The sequence below is a fragment of the Odocoileus virginianus genome, chromosome 8 (genome assembly GCF_023699985.2).
Source record: "Odocoileus virginianus isolate 20LAN1187 ecotype Illinois chromosome 8, Ovbor_1.2, whole genome shotgun sequence".
In the NCBI taxonomy this organism is placed as follows: Eukaryota; Metazoa; Chordata; class Mammalia; order Artiodactyla; family Cervidae; genus Odocoileus; species Odocoileus virginianus.
The window spans coordinates 33,412,988-33,439,310 of record NC_069681.1 but is presented as its reverse complement, the minus strand read 5'-3'; the positions used below and the strand labels follow the sequence as shown (position 1 = coordinate 33,439,310).

The following is a 26,323-nucleotide window of genomic DNA, read 5'->3' as shown; positions in this document are numbered from 1 at the left end:
CAAATATAATCTTTCTGAAATAGATATGCTTTGAGACAAAGACACAATAGGCTGAAGGTAAACAGATAGAGTTATCCGACATACTCTATTTGTAATAGTAGTATAATTTTAAGACAGAAATTGTTACTGGAGACAGGGATATTTTATAATGATAGAACAGTCAATCCATGAGAAAGCTATAACAATTCTGAACATATATGTTACCTGATAATGTAGTCCCCAAATATATAAAGCAAAACTGCAACAATTGAAAGGAGAAATTAACAATTCACCAATAGTAGTTGGAGATTTGAATACTCCGTTTTCAATAATGGATAGAACTAGGCTTGATGAAAAAGGAAGTAGAAGACTTGTATAACACTATAAACCCAATAAATCTAATATATCTATATAGAATAATAGAAGATATCTACGTAGAAGAATTCATTCAACAGCAGAACATGCAGCTTCTCAAGGGCATGTGTAACACTTTCCATGGTAAAGCATCTCATATGCCAGGCCATGGGACATGCCCTGATGCATGTAAAGGGACTGAAGTTATACCAAGTATGTTCTCCAGACACAGTTGAATGAAATGAGAAGTCAACAAAAAAGGAAATTTGCGAAAGTCACCAATTTGTGGAAATTAAATAATTCACTCCTAAATAACAAATGGGATGAAGAAGAAATCACAAAGAAATTAGAAAAATATTTTGAAATTAAAACAAGATCAGAACACTAAAAGTCTTATTGTGAAATGCATCTAGTGGTTAGAGGGACGTTTAGATCAGTAAACACATGTTGAAAAAGAAGATCTCAGAACTTCCCTGGTGGCCCAGTGGCTAAGACTCAGTGCTCCCAGTGCCAGGAGGCCTGGGTTCGATTTCTGGTCAAAGAACTAGATCCCACATGCCACAGCTAAGATCCAGTGCAGCAAAATAAATAAAATGAGTTAAAAGAAGATCTCTATCAGTCACCTCATCTTCCATCTCAGGAAAACTGGAAAAGGAGAACAAACTAAACCCAAAACAAGCAGAGAGAAGAAAATACTAAAGATTAGAGAGGAAATAAATGAAATTGAAAATAGAAAAACAGTAGAGACCAATAAAAGCAGAATTTGGTCCTTAGGAAGATCAGTGGAAATGACAAGCCTTTTGACAGATTGACCAAGAGAGAGGCTCAGATCGTTAAATTAGTGATGAAATAGGTATTGTACATAATGACCTTACGAAAATTAAAAGCATGATGAGGGAATAATGTGAATAATTACATGCCAACTTAGATAAAACGGAGAAATTTGTAGAAAGGTGCAAGCTACCAATACTAACTTAAGAGAAAATAGAAAATTTGAATAGACCTGCGAGAGATTGAACTAGTCATCACAAAATTTCCTAGAAAGAAGAGCCCGGGGATAATGGCTTCACTGGTGAATTCAGTGAAGTATTTACAAAGAAATCAAGTAATACTCATCTTTTATAAACTCTTCCAAAAAATACAAAAGAAGGATAGAATTTCAACTTACTCTCCAAGGCCAGTATTATTATACCATAATACCAAAACCAGATAAAGATGTTAGAAAAAAAGACAACTAAAGACCAACCTCCCTCATATATTAATGCAAAAATCCTCAACAAAATACTAGCAAACTAAATTCATGAATATATAAAATGATTATGTACCATAACCAAGTGAGTTTTACCTTAGGTACACACAGTTGGCTTAACATCCAAAAATCATTCACTGTAATAAATCATATTAATGAGGGCAGAATCCGCAGACTTATTTCAAGGAATGCAGAAAAAACATTTGGAAAAATCAAGCAGCCTTCCATGATAAAACACTCAACCAATTAGGCATAGAAGGGAACTTCCTGAACCCAATGAAGGCCATCTATGAAAAATCCACAGCTAACATCATATCTACTGGTACACAATTGAATGTTTTCCTCTAAGGTCAGAAATAAGACATGGGTGTGTGTTGTTAGTTTTTCAGCATTTTCCTGGAGTTTCTGGCTTGGGCAGTTTAGCATGAAAAATTAAAGGTATCGAGATGGGGAAGAAATAAACCATCTCTAATTTTGGTGACATGATCTTGTATATAGAAAATCTTAAGGAGTTCACACACACAAAACTATTAGAATAATAAATAACTCTTGCAAGTTTGTGGAATATAAGAGTGGCATGTCAATATCCATTTTATTTTATACAATAGGAGTGTTATGAACCAAAAATAGAACAGTAGCAGCAAAAGGAATGCAGTACTTAAGCACAAACTTTTTTAAAAAAAGAAGTGTAAGATTGTATACCGAAAACTGTACGGAACAATTGTTGAAATAAAGACAAATAAATGGATAAACAGCCCACATTCATGAATCAGAAAATGAAATGATGATATACAGATTTGATGCCATCACTATTGAATCCCAGCTGTGTTTTTTGCAGAAATAATCACATTCCAAAATTTATATGAAAGTGCAAGAGATTCAGCATAACCGAAACAGTCTTGAAAAAGAACAACAAAATCGGGGAACTCATACTTCCTGATTTCAAAACAGAGTGCAAGGTTATAGTAATTAAGACAGTGTGGTACTGGCATAGGAATAAACGTGTTTGTGGAATAGAAGTCCAGAAATAAAATTGGATGTAGATTTATCATAGAATTTCCACTCTTAAGATATATTTACTGATAAGAAATGAAAACATAAGTCTTCAAAAAATACTTGTACAAGGAATATTTATAGCAGCTTTATTCATGAGAGCCCCAAACTGGAAACAACACAAAGACCCATCAATAAAAGGGTGAACTCATTTAGTATGCTCATATACAACAGAGTACTACTCAGCGGTCAAAAAAGAGTGAACGATTCAATGTGAATGAACCTCAGAAACATTATATTGGGTAGAAACCACACACAAGAGTACATATTTTTTGAAGTTTATGGGAAGCTTTATAGTTGAACTGTTGCTGGGAAGGGGCAGATTTATTGGAAAGATAAATGATGGAACTTAAGAGTTTTTAATTCCACTGTATTTAAATTGTATAGTATTGAATAGCAGGTTGTTGAAACAATAGAGGAGGATTTCACATGTTACTGCACCAAAGAAATCATGATAATGTTGATAGTGTCTCTTAATTAGCCTTTAATGTGCCAAGCACCTGTCTAATCGTTTTATACCTTTTATCTCATTTAATCAACATGTGAATTAAGGAGTCTTACTATTTTTGTCTTACTGATAGGGAAACTGATGCACAAGAAGTATAGTAACTTGTAAAGGTCATGTAACTTAAAAAAAAAATAATTTTATTCACTGGGTTCTTTTCTGACTCTGCTGGGTGGGTCTTTGTTGCTGCTGGGGCTTTTTCTCTAGTTGTGGCACGTGGGGGCTACTCTCTAGTTGCAGTGCATAGACTTCTCATTCCAGGGGGTTCTCTGGCTTCAGAGCACAGGCTCTAGGACACATGGGCTTCAGTAGTTGAGGGATATGGGCTCAGTAGTTGCAGCTCCCGGGCTCTGGAGCCCAGGCTCAATAGTTGTGGCCCACGGACTTAGCCGCTTCATGGCCTGTGGGATCTTCCCAGGTCAGAGATCTACCCCCAGGTCTCCTGTATTGGCAGGTGGATTCTTTTTCACTGAGCCACCATAGAGGCCCAGGTCCTGTAGTGATCAGTCACTGGGACCTGCCGCCGTGATGGCTGTACACTACCAGCATTGTCTTTCGCCACTAGTTGTACCCAGAGTTCAGACAGAGCCATAAAGCCTTATTGGTGGAAGAAAGAAATAGAGTTTGTATGATATTAAAATATACGTAAGATTATAAGTAATGCAGTTCATTTCTAGATTCAGGTGTCATTTGTGTAATTATTTGTATTGCTAATGCAACTAGGCTTGGGGATATTCCCTAACTCCTTCTAGACGATTTTGTGATACACGTTCTTCTCTACAGTCTCCTATATTCTCATGTACACATTTTAAATTGCATACAGGCAGAGTTCTGTTCCTCCACTATGACAAGTTCTAGCTTTGAAGAGGTTCTCTGAAAATGCTGCTTTTATCTTTCTTCTGCAGTGATGAACTTTAATGTTGGAGTGTTGTAAGTTCTCACATAATAAGGCTTAGATTTTTGTTTGGTTTGGCAGTAGACTTCTGTTTAAAATTCTTTTAATCTGTTCATTCTGTGCTTTTTCATATTCATTTTGATGGCTGATGGCTCTGTGAAGAATTTTATGTGAATTTATCACACTAATATAACTTTTATTTGTGACTCTTCCTCCATCCCAACTTGCTAAAAGTGGGTTTTTCAGCAAATTGTTGAATTTTTGTCTTCTTCGGTTTTTCTTTCTTTCTTTTTTTTTTTAACACCCCCCCCCCCCCCCCGCCCCAGAGGAAATAAGACACAATTCATATGCTAGATCTAAAGTTTCATTAAAATTGCTTATGCCCTGTCTCAGGCATTTTAAGTGGGCCATCTGTCTAAACATCTCTCTCCTTTTTTTTTTCTGATCATTTCCTCGACTTATTCATGAGCCATGGGAGGGCTCCTTTGTAGTCTCCTGTAACTGGTTCTGTCTACCCCCACTGAATACATCTATGTGCTTGCATAACATATCTTTTCACCGTGCTGGAAATTCTCTGAACTTGGTGCAGATGAATGGCCCACTTTTCTGAAGGCCTTTTTCTTCCTGCAAAGACTTGTATGCAGAAGCTGACCTCCTCGGCCGCGGAATGCCACATATTATTCTTGATCATTTTACAGACCACCCACTGTGAAAGTTATGATGAAGGGTCGCGTAATGATTCTTTGAGCACTAACATTGTTTTAACTCAGTGTTTCAGTCCTAAATAGGTAATGGCACAATGGCAAACCAGCGTTTTTGAGTGTGTGATAGTATGGTTTTGAGATGCTTATGATCCTTGATAACAAAAGATGCTGCTCATTATGTTTACACAAAACCTGCTGTAACAAATGACGTGCAGTGCTAACATGCTTGACTTAGTATTGCTTGCACCTTTTTGAGTAAAAAATATTCCAGTACATTTAAATGTGTTACCATTAACAGTCGTGACAGTCAGCTGACAGCCTTTAACATAAAATATAAGATAATTTAGTTTTATTGAGCATATGCATTCTTACTAGCAGATGAGAATCAAAGTGGACAGGTCTGGGTAAGAGCTGTTATTTGATTTGCTTTGTGAGTGGCTGTTTATATGAATTCCTTTTTACTGTTTCGTATGTTTGTTTTTGAAGTAGTAGCTTAAATGATACCAGCTTTCCAGTTACCTAATAAGTCGCCCAGATGAAATTTTTGATCAAATGGCAGTCTCTTTCACTAGACACATACATCAGGAAAGGAGACTGTTTTCTGAGTGTCATTATTGTGATGACTTGAGTAAAGCTCCAAGACTCTGCCTTGCTCCCCCTTTTCAGAGAATTGTTCATAAAGTCCTCTTTGAGACTGTTTTGGATTTCATGAAGAAATAGAATTTTTTTTCTAAAATTTAAAATATAACTTTCAGTGATTATTACCATTATGAGCATGTTTTTGCTGGTGGAGTTAATATCAGTATTTTGAAGTAATTATTGTTAATGTGGCTTCAATAATTTTGCAGAGATAGAGCACATATGCTTTCAGGTTGGTATGTATTACTATCTTTATAGTTGCAGCTTATTTCTTTTATTTTATTTTATTTTATTTTATTTTATTTTATTTTATTTTTATTAGTTGGAGGCTAATTACCTTACATCATTACAGTAGTTTTTGTTATACATTGAAATGAATTAGCCATGGATTTACATGTATTCCCCATCCCAGTCCCCCCTCCCACCTCCCTCTCCACCCGATCCCTCTGGGTCTTCCCAGTGCACCAGGCCCGAGCACTTGTCTCATGTACCCAAACTGGGCTGGTGATCTGTTTCACCCTAGATAATATACATGTTTCAATGCTGTTCTCTTGAAACATCCCACCCTCGCCTTCTCCCAGAGTCCACAAGTCTGTTCTATACATCTGAGTCTCTTTTTCTGTTTTGCATATAGGGTTATCGTTACCATCTTTCTAAAGTCCATATATATGTGTTAGTATACTGTAATGGTCTTTATCTTTCTGGCTTACTTCGCTCTGTATAATGGGCTCCAGTTTCATCCATCTCATTAGAACTGATTCAAATGAATTCTTTTTAATGGCTGAGTAATATTCCATGGTGTATATGTACTACAGCTTCCTCATCCATTCGTCTGCTGATGGGCATCTGGGTTGCTTCCATGTCCTGGCTATTATAAACAGTGTTGCAGCTTATTTCTATTGCAGAACTTATTGGTGTTTATATTGGGCCTGTATGCCCCCAATCCCATCCATTTTATTTGAAACCAAAACAGAACTACTTTCAAACTTACTCAGAACCAGAAGGAATCTTAACAAGTTTTGTTTGTAGAAGAGTGAACTCCTGTAAAGAGATTCCACTCTTTGACCCTGTGTTCTTGGTATCTCAAGGTCTTGCTTTCGCAGAGGAGCCTCTTTGCTACATTGTTAGAAAAGTGCTGCTTCCCGCTGCCCGTTAGAAAAGTACTGCTTCTGGGACTTCCCTGCTGGTCCAGTGGTTAACACTTTGCCTTCCAATGCAGAGGGTGCAGGTTCAATCCCTGATCGGGGAGCAAAGATCCCACATGCCCCGTGGCCAAGAAATCAGGACATAAACAACATAAGCAATATTGTAACAAATTCAATAAAGACTTAAGTTTAAAAAAAAAAAAAAAAAAAAGAAAAGTGCTGCTTCCGGCGCCCTGTGTAAGCTCAGCAGCAGCAGCAGCAGCAGCCCCCCGTGTCACCTCACTGTTCCTGCTCTGATCCTTATTTTAAAGCGTGGAAGTTTTGGCTCCAAAGGATTGAATGAGTTCCCTGGTAACGGTGCTAGTAGGATGAGCGTGCTGAGATTAGACCCTCAGCCTTTTAACTCGAAAGAGCCTCTGCACGCTCTGCAGGTCCTCCTGGGGCAGGTTCCAACATGTATGAAACAGACGTGGATCCAAAGAAAACAACAGAAAAGCAAATAGCAGTTAGGTTCCAAAGAGCAGCAGCGATGTCTCGCCACCATCTGTGAGGTCGCTTTCCATGGGAAAACGTGTCCCGCTCTCAAACAGGATTCCAGGATCAGCAGCTTCCCAAGATGCCTCTGGAAACAGAGGCTCAACATTTACTGGGAAGAGTTATTGGCCTCTGCATTGTGAAAAATTTTAAGCATAAAAAATACTTTGGCCACCTGATGCCAAGAACCAACTCACTGGAAAAGACCCTGAGGCTGGGAAGGATTGAAGGCAGGAGGAGAAGGGGATGACAGCGGATGAGATGGTTGGATGGCATCACCGATGCGATGGACGTGACTTTGAGAAAGCTCCGGGAGGTGGTGATGGACAGGGAGGCCTGGCGTGCTGCAGTCCATGGGGTTGCAGAGAGTCGGACATGACTGAGCCACTGAACTGAACTGATGGGTTGAGAAGAGAGACCACTGGGGTTTATACTATAATTAGGGAACAGTTTATGAGGAAAGTAAATATCTCTTTTTGAAAAATCTGTTAGTTTGAGAAGCCAAGACAAGGAATCTAAAGTTTCATTAAGGAGATTTCAGTTATGGGGGAAAATAGTATAGGCCTAGTGTGTGCATACTCAGTTGCGTCCGACTCTCTGCGACCCCATGGACTGCAGCCCACCAGGCTCCTCTGCCCATGGGGATTCTCCAGGCAAGATGACTGGAGTGGGTTGCCATTTCCTTCTCCATAGGCCTAGAGGGGGGACTCATTAAGAAAATGAACACTTGCCTGCATTATTTAATTTTATCCTCAACACACTGTGGGCCAGACACTATTACTGTCTTAATTTTATACATAAGGAAACAGACTCTTCTCGAGGTCACAGCTGATTAATGACAGAGCTGGGTTTTCTTCTGCCTTCCCGTGTCACCGGATCCAGAGTTTGTAACCACTGTGCTTAGCTCTCCTGCTCATGTCAGCTTAGTTTAGTTTGTTTTGTGAAGAAATTTAAGGCCTTGCCCCAGTCAGATATCCAAGTCAGGGAATAGTCAGAAATAAATACAAAGAGTGGGGCCGCCTTTTATTTTAAGGAACTTGGATGATATGTTGGGTGATGAAGATTTGCGTGTGTGTGTTAAGTTGTTTCAGTCATGTCCAGCTCTTTGCACCCCAAGGGACTGTAGCCCTCCAGGCTCCTCCATCCATGGGTTTATCCAGGAAAGAATAGTAGAGTGGGTTGCCATGCCCTCCTCCAGTGGATCTTCCCGATCAAGGGGTCGAACCCATGTGTCTTGAATCTCCTGCATTGGCAGGTGGGCTACCACTAGCTCTGTTGAAGTTTATCCTGATGTAAAGTAGAAAACCACACAACAGTCCTGAGCAGGAGAGTGATCCAATTATGGCAGAGAGCAGATTCTAGAAAGCCAGGTCACACAGTAAGCTGTCATTACGATACTCCTTGGTAGGGGGGATGGAGGGAGATGTTGACCTCATTTGAAGGTGAGTCAGGTGAGCATCCTGAGGTCACCCCTGTAGGTGCAGGCAGCTAAGTGGAGCCTGGGAGCTCGAGGCTCAGTCTCCTTCGGCAGTGCGTGCTGTGTCCCTGGGGAGACGGGCCTTGCCTGTGAGGGACTTGGCACCTAGTGGGTACTCCTCTGATCCTTGCTCACCTCCACCCTCGGCCTTCCTGCCCCAGCCTGCACTGGGGTTTGGGGATAGAAAAGTCAGGCATGATCTTGGGCTTCTAGGAGCTCACAGGCCAGGGAATGAGACGGGCATAAACAAGTGCCCGATGGAAACGATGCCAGCAGGGTCCAAGCAGAGTCCCCTCCTCCTGCTCCTGCCCCCGGCTGCTCCTGGCCCCTCCTGCTCCTGGCCCCTCCTGCTCCTGGCCCCTCCTGCTCCTGCCCCCGGCTGCTCCTGGCCCGGCTGCTCCTGCCCCGGCTGCTCCTGGCCACCGCGCACCTTCTCTCTCCTGCTCCTGGCCCCGGTTGCTCCTGGCCCCAGCTGCTCCTGGCCCCGGCTGCTCCTGCCCCCGGCTGCTCCTGGCCCCTCCTGCTCCTGCCCCGCCTGCTCCTGCCCCGGCTGCTCCTGGCCGCCGCGCACCTTCTCTCTCCTGCTCGCTGTGCTCCCTTGCTTCTTTCAGCTCTCATGCGGGAAGCTCTGTCCTCTGAAACAGCCCTCTTCAAATGGCCAAAAAATAGTATTCCAGGCCTACAGTGGGCATTATTCTTGACTTGTTGATGCATTTTTAAAAAACCTTTTCTTTAACTTTCATCTGTGTAGTGTTAAAAACATTTCCTTCATTTCCAAAAAATAATTCAGTCAAGAGTGTGCTGAATACAAATATTCACCTAAATTATTAATCATCCTCTGTTGGACATCATGACTAGAGATGATTTGATTCTAGTCACAGTTTTTGTGGCTTTTTTTTTTAATTGACTACACAGAAACTCCTTTGAAATTCAGAGGCTGTTAAAGTGTTGGCCTGCAACATATTTTTAGAACTAAGACTTAAGGCAGAGTCTGGATACTACATGCTTAGTGCTTAGTCAATATAAATAATGTAAATATGCCTTACTTAAATGAGGTTAATTCAGAAATCATTAAAATTTCGTTAGCTTAAAAAATTGGGAGAAATATTTGTATTCTGAAATGTTTGTTTGTCTTAGACTGCTTGTCCCAATTTTTCTGGAGTGTGTACCATTGATCATCACAAGAAAAGACCTGTGTGCTAAGACTAGCATCATTGATGTTGTTTTCTCACCCAGACAAACAAACAAACAAAAAACTGAAACAAAACGGATGGACAGAAGGCAACTTTTGGAAATGATAGCTGTGTTTTATTACCTTGATTGTGGTGAGATAGCATGAGTGAATGAATATGTCCAAACTCAGCAAATTATATACATGCATATATATTCTGCATACAAATTTAACTCAAGCTGGAGAAAGGAAAAGATTAGTATTATCAGGTTTTAAAAATAGTCTTGAAAAGTAACATAACACTGAAAAGAAAATAATGCTTAAAGAAGGTTAAATTTTGAAGAATGTAAAAATTAGTCGACTCAGATTCATAGAATAGTTGATGGTACCACAGTTTCCCCAGAATGACCATTGTTGTCTTTGGAGTGTTTGTGTGTGCTGTTTTTTGCTTTTCATCTCTCTAATTTGTATTGTAAAGCTTTTTCCCAAGAATAGAACCTTTTGAAATGTTCTGAAATACAGTGTTTTTATTTTTTTTTTACTCTGTAAAGTTTTTTACTCTGCACACTTAATGTCAAAGGAAAATCAGTTTACTTAGAGAGAATAATATAAAATCATTAACTCTATCTTTTCTTTCGACTTCAGAGTGCCTATTGTAAAACCACAAGTGGCTAGCTGGGAGCTCTCAGTGAAACTGCATGACGGAATTCATACTGTCGTGGCATCCAGCAGTTGGCCAACATTCTCTGTGAGTTTTACTTTTTTTATTTTTGACTATCTTGAAACTTATCTATGAATATTTAAAACAATTTTAGCACATTCCATGAGTCTCATCTTTTGCATCTACAACATAGATGTTTCTGTTTTCATCTTCTTTAGGAAGCTGAATGGAAATGAAATTTTTGTCTCTTATGTTAATGAGGAAATGTACTCCCAGACTTAGCCACATTCTAAATCCACTTCCTATTAACCTGATTCATTTCTCTCTTGATATTGAGAAGGAATACTTCCACCTTTGTTATAGAGAAGAGCATCTTTAATGATAATTCCAATTATATGATAGCTTTGTTTCTTTTAAGACAAGTAACTTCAAGCCTCATGTAACATTTTCTTGAGATTTCATGTGGTTGGACATTCTTGATGGTGAATTTATCTTACAGTGACATTCTTTTCGTTTAGAAGACTTACACCCCTTGAATCATACCCATGAGAGAACTCCTTTAGCAGTAAGGTTTATATTATGGTATGAATGACATGTTTAAATCCTGTGATTTAAAATTGCCAGAAAAATACCTTTAAGAGTTACTATTTTATTATTTATTTATTTAGGCCACATGGCTTATGGGATGTTAGTTCCCTGACCGTGGATTGAATCTGGGCCCTGGCAGTGAAAGTGCTAAGTCCTAACCCCTGGACCACCAGGGAATTCCCAGGAGTAACTGTTTTAACTTGGGTCCTTTTTAACTTTCAGCATGAACCCACAGAAGCTGCTATGTAGTTACATAGTTAGTATAATGAGTATTTTATGTTGATTATATATATTATATATGTTAGTATAGTGAATATTGGGCTTCCCAGGTGGTGCTAGTGGTAAAGAACCTGCCTACCAATGCAGGTTAGACATAAGAGATGCGGGTTCAGGCCTTGCGTCAGGAAGGTCCCTGGAGGAGAGCATGGCAACCCACTGAAGTAGTCTTGCCTGGAGAAGTCCACGGACAGAGGAGCCTGGTGGGTGGCAGTCCATAGGGTCACAGAGAGTTGGACTTGACTGAAATGACTTAGCATGCATGCACATAATGAATATTAACCTACATTTCTCTTCTCATGGCTAAGTTGCACTGAGATGTCATTTTACCAGGTCGAGGAGGGTGGGGGCAGGAAATGACTTTTCATCAAAAAATTTAAACTGGATATGAAAATCAAAATAATGTAATTTCATTGATTTACTTGGAGATGCTTGAGATATATGATAGATTCTTATCCCAGGTGGAAAGATACTTCAAGTAAGAATTAATGAGAATTCATTTAATCAGCAAATACTTATTGTGTGCCTGTTGTGTACTAGATAACTGGAGAAGGTGACATTTTTATGTGATAGTCACAAGTAAATGAGATTAATTCCTGAATTAAGGTTGGTCTCCTTGGTTGTCTTTATTTTTCTTTTTTTTTTATTGGAGTATAATTATTTTGCAGTGTTGTGTTAGTATTCTTGCTTGTCTTTAAATTTTGTGCTTCATCTATATGCCAGATTGCTAAAGCATTTGTTACTAAAAGATATTTCACTCAACTGTCCTAAAACAAAAACTGTGATGGAGTTAAACCATGTTCTTATGATATATTTTGTGGTGAACTTACATGATTCTTTATATTTCTCCTTTCTATATGATCATTTGAAAAATAGCTTTGTAAGTGGATGCTTAACTATGCATCAAATTGAGTAGCAAATTACATGTGTTGGATAGTAAAAGATAATGTAATATAGTATTTTCCTAGGGGAAGGTTAGCTTTGCAAAAAGGTAGACTTTAGCATAATTTTCAGTTCTGTACTGAGTCACCACTGGAGTGTTACTGTTAATCTAATACAGTGTTCTAAGCAGTGCCTTGCCTTAATAAGAAAACTGCCCAGCTTATCTCTAAGAGTTGTTATTTCTTTGTGCTTGTTTCAGATTCCATGTTGGAAAGCTAGAGATCATTGGCACAGTTCAAGTGACATCTTTTGAGTTTTTGTTGTAGAATCACCCTGTTTTACTTTTCAACTCATGATGTGTTTAAAAAAAAACCCATCAAAATTAATACATTAAGAATTTCCCTGGAAAATATCCACCTTGATATATAGTATCAAAAACTACTTCCTGTATGTATTGGCTTAGCGAAGCATCAGGCATAATAGAAATTGAGTATTTGTGATAGTATATCCCTTTTTCCTGACCATGACTGAACTTCATTTAGGATCAGTGTTATGAAAGGAGAAAAGTTGAATAGTGTGCAGTAAGTAAAGGCTTTCATTGGTATTAGATTTTTTTTTCATTTATTTTTATTAGTTGGAGGCTAATTACTTTACAATATTGTAGTGGTTTTTGCCATACATTGACATGAATCAGCCATGGATTTACATGTATTCCCCATCCTGATCCCCCCTCCCACCTCCCTCTCCACCCGATCCCTCTGGGTCATCCCAGTGCACCAGGTCTGAGCACTTGTCTCATGCATCCAACCTGGGCTGGTGATCTGTTTCACCCTAAATAATATACATGTTTCGATGCTGTTCTCTTGAAACATCCCACCCTCGCCTTCTCCCACAGAGTCCAAAAGTCTGTTTTGTACATCTGTGTCTCTTTTTCTGTTTTGCATATGGGGTTATCGTTACCATCTTTCTAAATTCCCATATGTGTTAGTATACTGTAATGGTCTTTATCTTTCTGGCTTACTTCACTCTGTATAATGGGCTCCAGTTTCATCCATCTCATTAGAACTGATTCAAATGAATTCTTTTTAATGGCCGAGTAATATTCCATGGTGTATATGTACCACAGCTTCCTTATCCATTCATCTGCTGATGGGCATCTAGGTTGCTTCCATGTCCTGGCTGTTATAAACAGTGCTGCGATGAACATTGGGGTGCACGTGTCTCTTTCAGATCTGGTTTCCTTGGTGTGTATGCCCAGGAGTGGGATTGCTGGGTCATATGGCAGTTCTATTTCCAGTTTCTTAAGGAATCTCCACACTGTTCTCCATAGAGGCTGTATTAGTTTGCATTCCCACCAACAGTGTTAAGAGGGTTCCCTTTTCTCCACACCCTCTCCAGCATTTATTGCTTGTAGACTTTTGGATAGCAGCCATTCCGACTGGTGTGTAATGGTACCTCATTGTGGTTTTGATTTGCATTTCTCTGATAATGAGTGATGTTGAGGTATTACATTTTAATAGGGGGGAACTCCTGCTTCTAGAGTCTCAGAAGGGAGACCTGTGACCATTTACCTGTTTTTCTAGATCACGCTCTGCCACATCAATAGGAAATTAGCCAAGAGGTGACAGTCTAGGTTAATGACACAAGAGGTAATCCATATTTGTTTTCCTCACAGTAATGTGTTCATGTTTTCTGAAGGTTTTTATTTAATTAAATTAAAAAAATAGGATATTCAAATGAGGAAAATATAGCAAATTTACAAAACTCTATGTAGATATCCTATTAAAAAAAGGAAAAAGTAGTAGACACAGCTAAATCTCTTCTTTACATCACCCCATTCTGCGCTGTCTCTCTCTGGAGACGACATCTGTCGTGAAGGCGCCCTGTGTCTTTCTTGTACATGTGGTTACAGGTTCAGTGTGCCATAATAATAATGAAATATTTAATGTTCCGTAATAATGATGAAAAAGAAAGATGTGAAAAAATAAATTTCAATACTTAATGATACCGTTTATGTAAGATTTTAAAATATGCAGGGCAAAAACAATTCCATTTACAATAGCATCAAAAAGAGTAAGATACTTAGGAATAAACTTAAACATAGAGGACAAAGACTTGCACACTGGAAAATATAAAATGTTGCTGAAATAAATTAAAAGAGGACAGAAATAAATGTAAAGCCATCTCATGTTCATGGATTTGAAGACTTAATGTATGCTATAATGTCAGTATACTCAAAGCATGTGGATTCAGTGTCATCCCTATCAAAATCCCAACAGAATTTTTGCAGAAATAGAAAAAAAATCCAAACATTCACATGAAATCTCAGGGATCCTCCAATAGTTAAAACAACGTTGAAAAAGAAGAACAAAGTTGGAGAACTCACACACTTCCTGATATCAAATTTTATTTTAAAACTACAGTAATCAAAACAGCATGAACACCAGTAAGACAGACACACAGACCAAGAGAATGGAGAGCCCAGAAATAAACCTGTGGATAAGTAATCAAGTCATTTTTGACAGGAGTGCTAAGACCATTCCATAAGGAAAGGACAGTCTTTTCAACAAATAGTACTGAGAAAATTGGTTATCCACATGCAAAAGAATGAAATTGGACCCTTAACCTTACTCCTTATGCAAAAGGAGTTCAAAGTGTATTACAGACCTAAATGAAAAAGAGCTATAAAACTCTTAGAAGAAAATAGTTACATTGGACTTGATGATTTTTTGGTTATGACATCAAAAGCACAGGCAACGAAGATTATATAAGTTAGACTGCATCAACATTTATAACTTTTGTGCATCAAAATCAGTGAGTGAAAAGGCAGTGCACGGAATGAGGGAAAATGCTTGCATATGCAGGATATATTTGCATATTACTCAGAATATATAAACTAACTCAGCAGCAGAAGCAACCTGTTTTAAACGTGGGCAAAGGACTTACTACAAAGTTAAAATATCTACTTTAGTAGATAAATAAAAGAATTATTAAGAAAGAGACAATTAGCAGGCAGTATAATGGAGTGATTTGGACCCTGTGTTTTTGTGTTAAGAAGAGCTGTCTGCTCTTAGGAAATTAATTCCTGTAAATTTCAGTTTCCTCATCTGTCAAATGGAGATAAAGTATAATGTCTTTTAATTGGATAGAGTGAAATGATATATCTGAAGAGCTTGAAATATTGTCCAGAACAAATTAAATGTTGGTTATTAGTAGTGCTAAAAGTACTACAATAAAAATGTAAATTATTACCAAAAATAAAGTGAAATAAATAAAAATGGGCAATGAACTTGAACAGACATTTCTTTAAAGAAGATACACAGATGACTGATAAAACATGTGAAAAGATGCTTGACATCACTAATCATCAAGGAATCACAAATCAAAACTATAATTGGAGGCCAATTCATAGCAGTTAGGATGGCTACTATCAAACAAAGCTCCGGAAAATAGTAAGTGTTGGCGAGTATGAATGAAATTGGAACCCTTGTGCACCATTTATGCAGCTGCTGTGGAAAACAGTACTGTGGTTTATGTAAAAAGTTAAAAGTTGATATGATCTGGCAATTCCACTGCTAGGTGTTTATTCCAGACAGTTGAAAGCAGGATCTTGAAAAGATACTCGCACCCTCATGTTTAGCAGTCTTAGTCACAATAGCCAAGAAGTGGAACCAACCCAAGGGTCCAGTGACAAGTGAATGGATAAGCAAAATACATACATAAAATGAAATATTATTTAACCTTTAAATGGAAGAAAATTCTGACACATTTTATCAGACTTCATTACAAATTTGATATAGACCATTGCAAATTAGTGTTTTACTGAAAGTTTTTTCAGTAGGGAGGATGAAAATTTGGGGAAATAAAGCAAGCAGTGAAAAATCAGTAAAAGATATTTTATGTATTTTAGGTTTTTATTCTAATGCTGAATATATGTAAAAATGAATAGCAGCATTAAGAACCTGATATGTACAAGGCTGAGATATTATTTAGTTTAAGGTGATAGACTAAAAACAAATCTCGTTTATAGTATTTTCATGACTGCCTTTTGGATTCCCGGGATGTTTCCCATTTCTCTTTTATTCTGCATAGCACAAAACTGGAAAACATTCATTTGTTTATGTTAAAGATAATGGACTTAATTCATGTTGAAGAAAAATGTCAGAGTAACTCTTGACATGATGAAAATTAGTTTGGGAATTTGGGCTTCCCAAGGATGTAAAAATGAATACTGTACATGCTCTGAAAAATCTTTTTTGCTCAGTATTTCACGTTAACTACTAATAAACTGTTCCCCGGGTGGCTCAGTGGTAAAGAATCCACCTGCCAGTGCAGGAGATGCAAAAGACATGGATTTGATTCCTGGGTTAGGAAGATCCCCTGGTGCAGGAAATGGCAAGAACACTCCAGTGTTCTTGCCTGGAAAATTCCCTGGATAAAGGAACCTGGCAGACTACAGTCCATGGGGTTGCGAAGAGTGGGACCCAGCTGAGCACACGCAGCACTAATAAACTGGAAGAACCTGTAGTGATCCTCTTGAGTTAGAGATTCTCTGTTACAGTGAATGACTGATAGGAGATTTTCTGCGGACCTTGTGAGATGCTTCTTAAGAATCATCAGAATCCTTAGACTTACTGAGTTTTGTCTTATCAATGTAATTTTTATGTTATTGGTTATAAGAAAAATCTAACATTAAATATTAAGGTCAAGAAAAACAGCACGTTGCTTTTTTTAAAAAAAACTCTTTTCAGTTTATTTTCCTAAATGAGATTTTTTTTTTGACTTCTTATATACAGGTCAAAACTTAACTTTTTGATAGGCATAAAACTTTGCTACAGTTTTAAATTGTGGTCACAGTCCTTTCATTCTTCCAATTTCAAGTTAAGTTTTGTATTGATAAAATTTATACTAAAAGTTAAATGGCAGAGATTCATTTCTGGAACAGCAAACTAACTATAATTGTTGAATATTATAAAAAAATCTCTACTTACAGATTATATACCGTTGTATGTCAGAAATTCTACAAAAGCCATTAAGAAACTGCTACAAATAATACAACAGGTTTAGCAGGGGTACAGGAAACAAAATATATAAAAATCAATAGTATTTCTACTCTCAGTGAACACTCCAAAAATAAAATTATGAAAACAATTTTATTAACAAAAACATCCAACAAATAAAATACTTAGGAGTAAATTTAACAAAAGAAGTGCAATACCTATATTGTGAAATCTACAAGCTATTGAAAATTCATGAATTGAAGTGACTTAGTTCATGAATTGAATGACTTAACATTATAAGGATGGCAGTACTTTCCAAATTGGTCTACAGATTCAGTGTAATTTTTATCAGAATCCAAGCTTTATTTTTGTCAGAAATTGATACTGACATTCAAGCTGATACTAACATTCAAATAGAAATGTAAAGAATCCAGAAGAGACCATATAATTGTGAAAAAGAGAATGTAGTTGGAGAACTCACTTCCACCTTTCAAAACTTATTATAAAATTGTCTTTAAATCAAGACCATGTAGTATTTTCATAAAGAAACAGATTACTAGAATAGAATTGAGAATCCATAAGCAAGTCCATGAATGTATGGTCAAGTGATTTGTGACAAAGGGGTCAGAGTTATTCAGTAGGAAAAGAATAACCTTTTTAACAAGTAGTGCTGGAACAAGGAGGCATCCATTTATAAGAAGAATGAAGTTGACTCCCTACCTCATATTGAATTAATATAACAAAATCCCACATGGATAAAAGATGTGAAGTATGAGAGATAAAGCAATAAAACTCTCAGAAGAAAACCATGGGAGTACATCTTAGTGACCTTGCATGTGGCATTGGTTTCTTAGATTTGACCCAAAAGCACAAGCATCAAAAAAAATTATTTTGATGCTTGTCAAAATTTAAAACGTTGCTTCAAAGAGTACTAACAAGAAATTGAAAGGACAAACCACAGAATGGGAAAAATATTTTCAAATAATATATCCAGCGAAGCATTTGCATTTAAAATACATAAAGAACAGTTAATACTAAAGACAAAATAAAGCTTAATAATAAAGACAGTATAGTATAAAAATAGGCAAAGAACATAAACAGGCATTTCTGAAAGAAAATATCCAGTTGTCAGTAAGCAAATGCACAGGTGTTCAGCATCCTTCGTCATCAGGGATATGCAAATCTAAAGCACAGTGAGATGCCACGGCACACCTACCAGAATGGTCGTGGTAAGCAAGTCAGAAATAGCAAGGAGGGTTGAAGATGTTGAGAAATTGGGACCCTCACACACTGTTGGTGAGAGTGTAAGATGAGGCAGCCACTTCGGAAAGCAAGCTGGTCTTTCCTCAAAAAGTTACCTGTCTAGGTTATCCAGAACCTCAGTTCTGTCATGAGTATTTTATCACGAATATTTAAGTATTTTTAGACTTACTTATTGGAGAAGGCAATGGCACCCCACTCCAGTACTCATGCCTGGAGGGTCCCACGGATGGAGGAGCCTGGTGGGCTGCAGTCCATGGGGTCGCTAGGAGTCAGACACGACTGAGCAACTTGACTTTCACTTTTCGCTTTCATGCATTGGAGAAGGAAATGGCAATCCACTCCAGTGTTCTTGCCTGGAGAATCCCAGGAACAGCGGAGCCTGGTGGGCTGATGTCTATGGGGTTGCACAGAGTCGGACACTTCTGGAGTGACTTAGCAGCAGCAGGAGCAGACTTATTTATATCTTTGTTACTGTGGTAGATGTAGTTTACCTTTCAAATAATATTTCATGTAATAATTTTTCCAAATAATAGTTCCCGGGCTAGATGTCAGCAACTAAAAGACAAATAGGAGTATGTATTTATTTACCCTGTCTACAAAACAATTTGGTAACATTGATATTCTTCAGCCTACTAATTCTGCCTCTAGAAATTCATTCCAAGGAAGCAGCGAAAAATTGCTAATATGAACATGGTATTGTGTTGGGAAGGAAAAGATGAACTCGTGGCAGTTTCCCTCAGAGATAGCCAGGTAAGCAGTCTTACTTACAGTAAAGGAGGCTTGAAAGTGATTGAGATACAGCGATAAATGCTTTAATGGAGGTGCCTTCAACTAGTTAAATCCATGAGAAAGAAAGAAGAAAGCAGTCATCTGCCTGGGGGAAAGGAACGTTGTAGGGGAAGATGCAAGTTTTCATTGGCTGAGATGACTAATGAATAACCATTTAGAACATTATTTTTGCATAAGCCAGGACTTGAGTCTAAATCACAGTATAAGAAGGTGAGGAAAAACATTGAGACATGTTGGCGTGGGAGAGCAAAGCTTGTGGAAAAATCAGAGACATCTTTTATAGATAATTTTTATATTTTATTATGGGAATGTTTGCTTTCTTTACTTTATTAAGATTTTCTATAAATAGTAGAGTTAGAGATTTTCTTGTCTTGTTCTAATTATATTGTTTTCTGATACTTATTTTAGCCTATTCAAAGGTATCTTCATGAAACAGCTGATTGCTTTGGTCTGTTCTATAGAGTTTGTGTCTTGTCTCAAGCACTTTGTTAAACACTTCACCTATATTCTAAATGAGATAGTAATAAACTGCAAGGTCAATGTTATTAGCTCTAGTTAACAGAAGAGTTGGAAACTGAGGTTCAGAAATACTAAAGCCGAAGTCACACAGTTTAGGAATGTAAGATCCAAGATTAAACCTGTATCAGTATGATTCCAAGGCCTGTGAGCTGGTACCTCTCTGCATCTGACTTTACAAAGTACTTTTGCTAGAGAAAATTCATAGAAACAGTAGCACCAACTTGGAAAATTAGCTCTGTTAGACTGTGGACACATCTTTGTTAATCTAAGGAATAATACACTTCTAGCCAGAATAGTTTTGTCACATGATAATAGGAAGTTTCTTTGTGTTAAACATTGAGGCTCAAGTCATTCCATTTAAAGGCAGCCTAGAAGGCATCACAAGAGTGTAAATAAATCACAGTATTACATAATGTACAGTTTCACAAAGTGAACAATTAGAAATACTGGTTAAGAGTAGTTTGTCAGAAAGCATTTTCAGTGTCTTACTACTCTTGTAGATGTTAACATATTTTTCAAATTGTATTAAAGTTCAAAGTATTGATTTTTCATGGTAATTTTACAGTCTTATCCAAGCAAGTAGTAATTTTTTAGAGCAACCCCAGATTTGAAATACATAAGATATTGCATCTATAAGATTCTGTTTGTGCTTGTGTTTTGTTTTAAAAGATTTTGTTTGTGCTTGCATTTTGTTTTAATGTTCATTTTGGTTGATGTAAAATTGTCTCAACTTGAGATGCCTGTGGTGGAGGGAGGGAAATGTTTTGTAATAGTCATATTATTGAAATTGCCACCCTATATTTTTCTTCTCAAAGGAAGAATATGTTGATGAGCATAAGAATAAAAAATAATAATTACATATGGATGCATAATAAGAAATAATTATATATGCATTGTGTGAGGTTTTTCTTTCCCTAGTATAGCCAACTCTTTCCCATTTGTTCTGCCACTATGCATTTTGTTCTAGATTTCCTGACTAAGAAAACATTCCACCAGAGTTTGTTTTGATATTTAGAGAACACTTTGAGAATGTAGTTTTAAGTAGAGCTGAGTATTTTTTGGTAACATTTTTCAAAAAGATGAAGAATAAAATGAACTTAGCACATACCAGTAAATAATCTTGTGTACAAATTAACTCTTTCTTCATGTTTTCAAATATTAATGAAAATAATCTTTTTTTTTTAGTTCTACTAGTTTATTACTATCAACCCATCTCCTTCTACCTTCCTCATGCATGTGTGCTCAATCACGTAACCTCATGGACTGCAGCCCGCCAGGCTCCTCTGTCCATGGGCTTTTCCAGGCAAGAATACTGTAGTGGGTTGCCATTTCCTTCTCCAGGGAGAAGAATCTTAAGTGCATCTTCAATAAGAGTTTATACCTGCATTTTACATCATAATCTTGTTTTTATCCCATTTGCAGAGAGTAATGCTAAATCATGTAGGTACTAGAATTTGTGTAGGGACATGGTTAAGAGTCATGATTGTTCTTTAAAAAAATAATTTTCAAATACCCTCCTTAGGAAAAAAAAAATTATTCTTACATCTGTCTCTCTTCCTCTGTGTCAAAGAGTAGATTTTTATTCCTGAATGTAGGAAAGGGTCAAATAAACAAGATTGTAGAGAAGTAAAGTCTGAAGAGTACATCATGCACAGCTTGATCTGTCTACTTTTTAAATGCCACCTTGTTCAGTGGATCTGGGACTGCTCTTGTGAACCATAGGACTAGATTTCACAGAAGGATGAGGCTCCTGCCCATGTAATCTGGAAAATTGCTTGTCTAATGGGGTGCACAGGTGCACGCGTACCCTCTTGAGTGACTCAGTCGTGTTGTGCTCAAGAGTGAAGTAACTTGTTATGTGACTAAATGAAGGGGAAAAAGAAGTTATGAAAGCCAGCTACTTTGGAAATGAAAAGCCTAATGGTATAGGTTGTTATCACATTAAGGTTGGCAAATACTATAATTAAAATTTCAAGTGATTTTTAGTGTTGCTGCCTGATTTCAGCCACTTTCTGATAAATTTTATTTGGAATCAAATTTTCAGTGTGGACACCAGATATTCAGGTTGAGTTCAGTTCGGTTTTAAAAGCACTTATAGATAATCCATAGTAGTCCAGTAGCCTTTTATGGGCACTGGTAAAAGTTCTATCACAAAAATTTATTGTAAATCATTTAATTTATTTTGGCATGATACTATTGGCCTCTCAGACTTACTTGTACATAAATAAGCAGTGAAGAAAACAGTTGAAGTGCCTTTGCTGAGTGGCTCAACCATTAGATGAATTTCAGTATATTGGTAGCCACTCTACCTCTGTCATTTAGCTGTAATATAGTTTCATAGCCATTTATTGGATACTTCAAATGACATAGTTCCTGGAGAACCAATAGTAATCAAGAGAGATGATGTCTGACTCTGTAAAATTTGTCATCTGTAGAGGGTGACGGGGACAAAGGCTGTCCTTCCTTCAATGTATGTGAAGTGTTTAACATTGTGCTGAGACAAGGCACATATTCTATAGACTAGACCAAAGTAATCAGTTGTTTCATGAAGATACCTTTGAACAGGCTGAAATGAGAATATAATTAGAGCGAGACAAGGAAATCTCTATCTGTACTATGCAGATAAAGGCTGTTTCAGGTAGAACGAGTGGACGATGACGGGGTAGGCGGATGCTGTGGAGACCACCCGGTGTGGGGCGGGGGTCTGACCTGGACATGACGGGGGCTGTGGGTGGACTCAGGAAGGAACTAAAGGCCAAACGGAGTCCTGTGGAAGTCGATGGCTGGAGGGGAGGGGAGGCCGAGAGGTCAGAGTTTGAAAGCCTAAGTAAAAAGTGTGAAAAGGGCTAAAAGATTGTGTGATATGTCTGGGGAAATGGAAGAGCTGAAACATGGAAAGCTTGTAGGGGACCTGGTGGCCGGGAGGGAAGGTGGTGAGGGGAGAGGTGTGGGCGTGACGCCAGAGTGAAGTGAGCAGAGACCCAGTGATGCGGGGATGGGAGACGGCAGTCTTACCACGTGTTCACGCGGAGGACAGCAATGCTGACCATCTCCCTGCAAGATACAAGCTGGGTTGAAAAACATTAATTTTTGTTAGAAGGAAACTTGCCCTACTCTACCTGTAGTGTTCTTTCGAAGAAACAAAACACTTTTATGAATAGGTTAAATACAGGATAAATATCCACTGCATATTCTGTTTGGAAGTTTTGAATATCAGTTGTTCAGTTGCTAAGTCGTGCCCAACTCTTTGCATTAATGGTATGGATTTATCTGGAGAGCAGGGAGAACCAGAGAAGGCCTGCCTTCAGGAAACTGGATCAGAGTTACCTGTGAGAAAGAACACCCTTAGGCTATGCTGCAGAGAATAGCTTGCAGGAGTGCAGGGTGAAGGAGACGTATTAGCGTCCACTGAGGCAGCATTGCAGACAGGAGGTACTAGTGACCTCAGCTCCGATTATTTTGGTAGTGGGGAAAAAAATACATCGATAGTAGAGACTTAAAATGTAGAGTTAGTGCACAACATTTGTTGAGTAGTAATAATATTCTGAGTTTGTTAATTCTAGCCCTCTCTTATAAACAATTTAGAAGTATGTTCTAGAGAATACTATTGGTGAACGGAGATTTCTAGAAAGTCTAAATTGTGTTTAAATTGATCACTTGTGAGGATTAATAAACTCTACCTCGGTCACTGTTACGAATGAATAAATTTGTGTTGTTCAGTCGCGTCTGACTCTTTGCGGCCCCGTGGACTGCGGTACACCAGGCTTCCCTCTCCTTCACCATCTCCGGTAATTTGTGTCATATTTTTGGCAAACACTTGTTTGATGTCAGATTCTTTTGCTTAACTATTTCTGGTGAAGTTGAGAGGTTTTGTGGTTAATGGTTACTGTTTTGTCTTTGGTGTTGTTTTTACCTGAGGAAGCAGTAAGAGAGTTCAGGTCTCTTAAGTGGCCAATTTGTCACTTGCTATCATATGATAGTATTTAATTCCTTCAGTGCATTTATTATCATAAACTTTAAATGTACCTTCTGTTTTTCCATTTGATTAAGTTCCATCTCTTCACACTAAAATATGATCTTTATAAGGATGGGGCCCTTGTCTTGGTAAAGGTTATGCCTTGTACTTCGGGAAGTATTTGTTGAGAGAGGGGGATGGGAGGAGGGGAGTAAGGGCGGAAGAGAAGGAGAAGTGAAGAGAGAGCTTCCGCTATCATTTGAGATTAGCTGGAATATTCTGCGAATAACAGCTGCTCTAATATTGCAAGGACTTAAAACACCCACAGTTTGTTTCTTACACATTAAATGTCCTTGTGTGTCTGCTGCGGCTCTCCGTGACTAGGAGGCTCGGGCTGTCATGTTGCTAGTCGCTCTGACCAAGGGAAAGAATGAGCATGAGGAGTCATGACTGGTTCCTGGAGCTTCAGCCAGCATCCTTCCGCTCATGTTCCATCCCATCACAACAGTGGGTCGTGTGACCATGCTCCTCCTTTGGGGATGGGAGATGGCAGTCTTACACGTGGAGAAGAGCAGCCCTAACCAGCCACCTCCTTGCAAGATACCAGTTGAGTCGAAAAACATTCATTTTTGTTAAAAAGAAAGTTGCTTACTATATACAGTAGTGTGCTTTTGAGGAAACAAAACACTTACAAATAGGTTACATGCAGGATAAATATCCACTGCATACTCACCATTGACAGGCAGGTTTTTTTTTTTACCACTAGCGCCACCTGGGGAGCCCTAGTGTCTCAGATAGTAAAGAATCTGCCTGCAATTCAGGAGACCTGATTTTGATCCCTGGTTTGGGAAGATCCCCTGGAAAAGGGAATGGCTACCCACTGCAGTATTTTTGCCTGGAGAATTCCATGGACAGAAGCCTGGCAGGATACAGTCCTTGGGGTTGCAAAGAGTCAGACACGACTAAGCGACTAACACTTGGGACACCCAAGATTGCTGGGTGATTAAAGAGGTCAAGGCTGGAAGCCCTGGGTCTCCTAATGGCTAGTCCTTCTCTTTATAGTGAGCTTTCTGCAGTGGAAAGAAACTCTTAAATTTAGCATCTGTGCACATGGTGTTAGTTTTATCTCTATAATATATTGGGGGAAAAAAGTATTGAATTTCTCCTATTTGGGAACTTTTTGCCTACTGTCACATCTAATATTCTTTCTTAAGGAAAAAAAAAGATAGCTTAAAAAAGGATGATTCCTCTGTATATGAGCTTCCCACAACCAATTACAGAAGGTTTGAAAGGCTTGGGAAGATAGATACAAACAGTAAGACTGTGTCATTCTGTTGGGATAATATTTCAAATTCTGAATATAACTTTTTTTTTCTACCACTTTACAGACCAAATATTGGCTATTAAATGGGATATTTTGTCAAACCAGTGGTTTTAAAGTGTTGTGTACCCTCTACGATCTTTTATTAACTATTCAAGAATCTTAATGGAACATCAAAATCCTGGCTTTATGTATCAAAAAGAAAGCAATAGCCATGCAATTGTGGTTAATTCATGTATTTTTTTTTTTAACAACTTCCGCTCAGCACATATATGAAGCATTTTAAATCCTGATGCATCTCCTGTGTTATTTTTGATCTCTTGGAGAAGATCCACAAAACTATAGAGTTGGAAGCTGGAAAGAAATTTCAGGTAGCAGTAAGTAAACATGTCCTAACTCTGATTCTTCAGTAATGAAATAGTGTAAACTCTTAACATTCCTTTTATGGAGCTTTGTAGTCCATGAAAACAGCATTGTCATAGAGCCTCGACGTGCATCATTTGTGACTGAAGGTTTTGATGTCTTTGCAAAAGGCAGACGGGTGCTTTCCTTTGAAATGTGTGAGGCGGTTTGAGATACAGCTCCTCAGATGGATTTAATTAGTCCTCCATAGGACTGGATGTCCGCTTGCTGTGGCTGAATTCTTATTTCATTCACCCATAACTAGAAACACCTCGCTTCAAACGGGTTTCTTCAAAGAAAGAGGAGTTTAGGGTTCTATGTTTTACTGCTTTTTGATGTCGGTTTCCTTTAGCTGAGAAGACCTTATGTTTATACAACTGTTATTATTAAGAAAACATAGCTTTCTTTGCGAAGGCCCTTTTGTCTCAGTGCTGGGTATTGGTGGAAGTACGAGACCTGTGGAATAGATCTTGCTCTGTGTGTGTGTTTGCATATTTTGCTTCCGAGAGGCGTGAACTGAAAATGGGACCTAAGCTTGTGAAAAAAATTCTCTAAATACGAAGTTTGAAAGCAGAATAAGAAAAAAAAAAAAGAAAGCAGAATAAGGCGAAAACCAGTACCAAATACAATAATAAGGCAGATGTTTGATTCAGAAGCTCCTAATATTAACCACAAAAGCAGAGCTAGTCAACTATCTAGAGTTTTCATAACTAACATAGTAATTGTAATTTTGATTTATTCTGCCTACGGTGTAAACTCATGGTATGCTTTCAATAAATACATTGAAAGAATGAAAACATATTCTATGGTAAAATTATATATTTAAAAAAATATTTGCTACTACTACTTTTTAAAATTACCCTTAAAATAACATTTCATTAGTAGAACTACTTGAATTTCCAGTTAGTGTGTCTAAGGGTCTGGCATAGTTCATCATCAAGGCAGTTTTTTTCTCCCATGCC

At 38.0% G+C, this 26,323-nt stretch overlaps 1 protein-coding gene across 1 annotated transcript in view; it reads left to right on the top strand.

Annotated features, from left to right (window-relative positions):
• The window catches only part of PCCA (propionyl-CoA carboxylase subunit alpha), a 337,509-nt gene that overhangs the window by 203,904 nt on the left and 107,282 nt on the right, over nucleotides 1–26,323 (top strand). The window contains exon 19 of the mRNA XM_020898588.2: nucleotides 10,351–10,453. Coding sequence (XP_020754247.1) covers nucleotides 10,351–10,453 — 103 coding nt within the window. The remainder of the gene's footprint in view (nucleotides 1–10,350; nucleotides 10,454–26,323) is intronic.